The sequence below is a fragment of the Malania oleifera genome, chromosome 1 (assembly GCF_029873635.1).
Source record: "Malania oleifera isolate guangnan ecotype guangnan chromosome 1, ASM2987363v1, whole genome shotgun sequence".
Taxonomy (NCBI): Eukaryota; Viridiplantae; Streptophyta; class Magnoliopsida; order Santalales; family Ximeniaceae; genus Malania; species Malania oleifera.
Genome location: NC_080417.1, coordinates 32,121,940 through 32,128,365, shown reverse-complemented (window position 1 = coordinate 32,128,365; position 6,426 = coordinate 32,121,940). Strand labels below are relative to the sequence as shown.

Genomic DNA, 6,426 nt, shown 5'->3' with positions numbered 1-6,426 from the left:
GTCAGCTGTCAACACACTATACACTTAGGATCAAAAATTACATATGTATAAATTATAATGAAACAAATCAAACAAAAACAAAATAAATAAATCATATAAGAAAATTTAAAGCCCATATTACCAAAGCAATGCCTAATAGATAATATGATTAACTTAATCTGAAAAAATTTATTGGGAAAATCCCAGAACTAAAATGCAACATTTGAATTTGGCAGAGAGTAGCAGAACTTTTTGCTGCTGTAAGAGACAAGCATGCAAGTTCTAGTTCTACCAATAGTACCATCGCTGACAGTGACGCACTTCTGATCAGGGATGAGCACGATTCCACAATAACGTGCCCAATAACGCCTAATAAAACTCTTCATCCTCCCTCTTCCCAAATAGATTAAAAAGGACAACTTCAAAACAAAAGTCAAAAACTATTTAGCTGCAAAACCTTAGCAAAGTTCAAACCTAAATTCACATGAAAATAATCATTCTAACACCTACCTGAAACCGCCCTTGCTATTTGTTACCAAATATTTTTTTGAACCTGCAAACCACCTTGAAGTACTAGATAACAGTGGCATCCAATAATGGAGAATAAAATTCCTATCTAACTTCACGTGTGTGTGTCTGCGTCTGTGTCTGTGTCTGAGTTTGTGTCTGTGTCTGTGTATATTTCTATGAAATTATTAAGAGATAAAGAACAATCAATCCATTTTGTGCTAGCCAAATTGAGACAGTTCTCTTTTTGCCAAAACATAGAACTTAATCACAGCACATAATAAAAGCGTAACCAGCTATGATACCATCTTAGATTACCACTTTACCTTAAAGCTTAAGCTATTAGGTTGTGGGCCAACAATATATATCAAGCTTTAACAGTGACAAACACCCAACTACTCACCACACAACATTCTTATAATTTTATTAACCTTCGCCTGCAGTGTCTTGTGGTTTTATCATTGAATTTTGATGCGACAATTGCCCAACTGCTCACCACGCAACCAAATGCCCTCAGTTTCATTTGCCCAGCTTTAATTGAAAAAAAAAAAATTAAAACTTCAGAAGTAAAAATAATAATAATAATAATCTCACAAACACACAATCCCACAAAATTCAGTAAAAAAAGACTATACTTCAGTTCCATGAATACTAATTTGCTTCCAAATAGTATCGTCCTCCTGCAACTCAACTAACCCATACAACACGCCAAAGCTGCAAACTCAAATAACTAAACCAAACACACTAAAGGGGCAAATTTGCGACTAATTTCAGAACAAAGTGAAAAGAACAAACCTGCTGATTGTTTTTATCTGTTTGGTACCTTCATTCCTGGATTTATTCTTCTTCTTCACATCTTCTGCTTTCATCATTTACCCATCCTTTGACAATGTTGACATCCCTCCCATCATTTACCAATACCTATTCACATGCTAAAGTCCTGCCCTTTCCGTGTGTGTGTGTTTTTATATATATAGATATAAAACCTAAGGCCCAAGAAACTTCTCAGCCCCTTTTCTCTTTGTTTAATCCTAACAGAAACCCAACACAGCTTGTCAGTTTTCAATACCACAATACAACACCAAATTGCCTTGATCTCTACCTCTTCAGTTAGCTATGATCTGGTAATCATCAACACGAGAGAAAAACATTGGGTATTGCAATGGACACTCTGATCTAAGTTGAAGTCCATCAATCTTTGTGCACAATTGAGCCCACCAAGGTGCTTATGAGCAATTCATCATGTTTTTTGGGGATTCAAGAAACAGTCTCTATTTGTAAATGCTACTTTTTTGCAAAAAGTACCCTTTTATAGGTATTTCTGTATGATCCCAGTGAGAACAATAGAGTACAATCAAAGAGATAGAGTATATATTTGAACTTTGAGAAGTTAGAACAATGAGGGAAAAGCTTCAGCAGCCTGATTCCATCTCTCTCTCTCTCTAATGATTTTGTTTCTTCAATATTTCAAATAAACAGAAAAGGGTTTACAATAACCAATAGATGGGTGGCTTCTGAGGGTGTGTACAAGTGGAAGTTTGAAAAAACATTAAAGCCAGTAAGGAAATGTTAATGGATGCATTTGATGGTGGAGGAGAAATAAAACAAGCCCCTTGGAGCCAGTCACAAATTTATGTCACATTTTATTACAGGCAAACCTCAGACGATGCATGGGGCTTTGAGGAAATATTGGGTTCAATAGCTCAAGCATGAACAATTTAACATGGTATTATTTAATACTATCTAGCAGGCATTCTTAATTAAAATTAAAATGATTTTTTTTGTGTGTGTGCTTGATTCCACACTTTGGTTTAAACACTTCAACATAAATGGACAATAGGGCTTCAACAAATAATCACAAATATTCACTAGTTTTAATCTTCATAAAACTCATATAACCAGATTGGGGGGAGAATAGTATGCCAAAACCTCCATAAAGTTCCATCTTTTGATTTCAAAAATTTTTAGGAGGGAGAGTAGCATACCGCACTAATAAAACTTGGACGAAGTTGAAATTATATGATGACATATAGAATAAGATTCTATTCAATTATTGCATAACTCTTCAAAAGTTCCCAAATCAAGACATTGCATTCTGGGAGCATAAAATTTGTAAGGTTGAATTTGGATTACGTAAAATTCTACCTAATACAAATTTGTCCTACATTTTTTCAAAATCCATACAGCAGAACAAACAATTACAATAATAAGAATAAAAAAAAACTGCCATCATTTTTTCTTTCCTTCTTTCTTTTTGATAACTTCATCGATGTACATTATACCCTTGCCTTTGTAAACTTCAGGAGGCTTGCAACTACGAACAGAAGCAGCAAACTGATGCACCCTCTGCTTATCAATCCCAGTACAGCAAACTATGTTTGGCTTGAAGCAGAAGACACGCACCGCAGGTGGAACAGTCAGTTCTACCTCATGACTGTATCCCAATTTCAGATACAGGAGACGACCTTCTGATTCGGCTCTGGCTTTAAATCCAACACCCACGATCTTGAGAAATCGAAAGAATTTGGCTTCCATCACACTTGAGGCGAATTGATCACTGGAATATTCTGAGATTAAACCAGTAAACAAATTAAAATCAATAAAAACAAAAACAAATAAAATAAAAGAGATGAATTGTCAAGAGCAAGAAGATATCTATAGAAATCATGCAAAAAAAAAAAAAACTGGGATTCATTATCGACCACAGGGCAAAATGGTGCCATGAGAGAGCAGAGAACAATGGAGGTTATCAAGAACACATGATTTGATCAGAAATCTACAGGCCCATTTTCCTCATCAGTGGTTTTCTGACCTCAAAAGAAAAAAGGCCGGGCAGCCCATCTTCTAGGACTGAGCATGGTTCGGTTTACCAAACCATATGCCCTGAACCGTTAACCAAACTGAAGTTCCAGTTCGCCAGAAAAAGCAAACCAAAATTGAACTGTTTCAAATGGTTAACCGAACATTTTCCAAATCAATATCTAATGGTTAATTGAAACAAAGCATTATATCATAACCACCTTCAAAACATTACCATCTCCGCCCAAATATGTTGAGTAATAATCCTACTTCAATAAATGCTAATATCATTATCATTTGTCGCGGCTACTTGATATTTTACAAATCACATGCATCAGCTTCACACACACACACACACACATAAACAAAGAAGTTAACATGACAATACATACACACACAGAGAAATTAGCCTCTTGCTGCCATTTCCATTGGTGTTCTCAATTGTGAAAGACAATACACACGCATACATACACACACAATGTTGCATTTTCTAGAAAAATCACACTCTAAATTCTTAAGGGATTAAAATTCTTAATACCTACAACACCTTCAATTCCGCTTTCATTGTTTCAAGCATTCCTCTGAATAATCGTGTATGTATTCCATTTAATTATCCCTCTTTTTTCATCATTTACATCATAATAAAAAATTATAACCTCCTAAATTTGATAAGGAACATTCTTTTTTTCCCCTTCAATAATTCACTAGCACTAAAAGAGTTTGTAAATAGGTCGGCTGGTCAGAGCACTCCTTAATAGATCTTATTTTTAAATCCCCATAATGTTTTTTATTTTGACTCCACAATAACCTATCTGCAAATATACTTTCTTTGAATCATATATGACTCTAGTTTTAAATAATGACACCATTTTTAAATAATCATGACAAGCAACATTTTTAAGAATTTCAGCAAAAATGGAAAGAAACTCTGCATGGGTTAACTAATAACCTATCTATGAAGAACCAACTGTCGAAATTAAGAATAAAAGCCCCATGTAATCCCAAAATGTGAACAGTGATTACTGCTCCCACGGTAAGGCCATTGAAAAGGATACATTTTTTTCTACATTAGCAGAAAATTTTTCCAATGTTCAAAATTTGGAGATCTAATTCTGCCACTCATATGGTTTTTTTCTCTTGAGACTTGAGAGGCAGTGTCAGGAAGGATTTGAACTATAGACAAGCTTCAAAGGATAGCAATTAATATAGTTAAATGGATACTATTTCCAACACCTTTTTCTTTGGTGTTCTTGGACCACATTTTTGGGACTGGAATTGTTCAGCCATGGGTAATCAATGAGCTGCTATTGGATCGGTTGAAGATAAGTTTCAAGCTTGAAAGTCAATACTTGAACATAAAGCTGCCTTTTATTTAACAGAAGGTTGGACCTGTTTGCACCACCTTGGTGCCTTTTATATAAGGATTCTCCTTTTTACTCATTAAAAAATCCACAAAATGAGACATAAAATAGAAAAGGTTTGAAGATTCAGATTTTGCACATCTGCTCTTGTGGACCAAATCTCACGACAAGGGAGGTGCAAGTTCAATAATTGAACACCAGTAGACATCAAAATCAGGAGCTAAAACGGAAAACACAATCTGTACATCAATATGTGCAGCAATTCTACAACAGGCAAGAATTTCTCAAAATTGATAACTCATTTGTGCAACATTTTCACAACAGACACGAATATTTCGAAGACAAAAATGCCCAAAATTCAGAAAACGAAAGCAACTAAATCCGCCAGATCAGTCTGTGCATCAAAACTGAAGTCAATCTCAACCACAAGAAAAAAGAGGACACAAGCCAACGATATTTTTGAAAATAATAAATAAATAAATAAATAAAAACATAAACAACTGGAAAGACAAACGGGGAGCATCTAGAAGAAGATGAAGAAGAAGAAAAAGAGAAGACGCAGCTTACCGCATAAGAGAGGAGATGAGAATGCAGCTGTGCGTGGCCTGTGCTTCGAGGGTGGCGCGGCTATGCCTGGAGAAGAGAGGCGGTTGTGCGCACAGAGGAGAGGAGGGGGTTTAGGGCATGGTTTTAAAACCCCGACCGGGGCCAACCCGGTGAAGCCACCGGTTTGGTCTGACGGAAATTTAATCGGTGACGTCAGTATCTATACTCCTAATCTTTCCTAGTATAGTGGGAATTTCCTATTTGGCCTCTTCCTTTTTTAAAATGTCAAATTTATCCTATGAGTACCACTCCTCTAATTAGCACAACTTTCCTAAAATACCCTTATTATTATACCAAATTTATTCCAATAACTACTCATAATTATTTTAAAAGACTCCTATAATTATCTACAATTATCCCAAAATGTCTTTATAATATTTAATTTTTTATCATTTTTAATAATTATTTAAAAGTTTTAAAAAATAGAAGACCATAAAGCATGCACATACTGTGTACCCATGGCTAGTACTATTATAAAAAGGATTCCCTTATTTAGTGTCATCTTTCAAAAATGTCAAATTTATTCCTATAACTACAAATGATTATTCCAAGACCCTCCTTTGACTACCACAAACTCTCCTCAAATACCTTTATAATTATGTCAAATTTATTCTTATAACTACTTATAATTATTTCAAAAGACCTCTATAAATATCTACAATTATTCCAAAATATATTTATGCTATTCAATTTTTTTATTATTTTTTAATAATTATTTAAATTTTTTTAAAAAAATAGAAAGTCATACAGCATGGACATAGTACTTGTCCATAGCTAGTACATAATAATATATATTATTTAGTGTTTCTATTACAAGAATAGTATTAAACGGATTTCTATGTAAACATTAAAAAATATTAATTAAAATCATAAATATTAATATTAAAGTAAAAAATAGTCACTAACAACCATCTCAATCTAATTTTATAACTTCTTATTTTTTAAAAAAATTAATTTTAATTTTAATTTTGAAAAATTAAAAATTATTAATTTATATATTATATTTTAGTCAAAACAAAATTAAAATATTGTCATCAATCTCTTTTACAAATAATTAAAACTAATCTATACAAAATATTTATATAAAATATCTTACATTAAAACATTGTGTAAAAAAATTTTTAAAAAAATAGAATTTAAGAAGTAATAGTGGCTTATTAACTTACATGCAATA

The 6,426-nt window shown here is 33.3% G+C and overlaps 1 protein-coding gene across 1 annotated transcript; it reads right to left on the bottom strand.

Annotated features, from left to right (window-relative positions):
- Nucleotides 1-2,595: 2,595 nt before the first annotated feature.
- LOC131162377 (large ribosomal subunit protein uL6m) lies at nucleotides 2,596-5,401 on the bottom strand. The gene is made up of 2 exons (XM_058118797.1): nucleotides 5,214-5,401; nucleotides 2,596-3,053 (listed from the first exon to the last, which is right to left on the bottom strand). Exon 2 carries the CDS (start codon nucleotides 3,019-3,021, stop codon nucleotides 2,716-2,718), a length of 306 nt encoding a protein of 101 aa, XP_057974780.1. The 5' UTR covers nucleotides 3,022-3,053; nucleotides 5,214-5,401; the 3' UTR covers nucleotides 2,596-2,715.
- Nucleotides 5,402-6,426: the final 1,025 nt, after the last annotated feature.

What these genes read in the sequence shown, in the direction of transcription:
- LOC131162377 (XM_058118797.1), bottom strand. Translation starts at nt 3,021, where the DNA reads ATGGAAGCCAAATTCTTTCGATTTCTCAAGATCGTGGGTGTTGGATTT.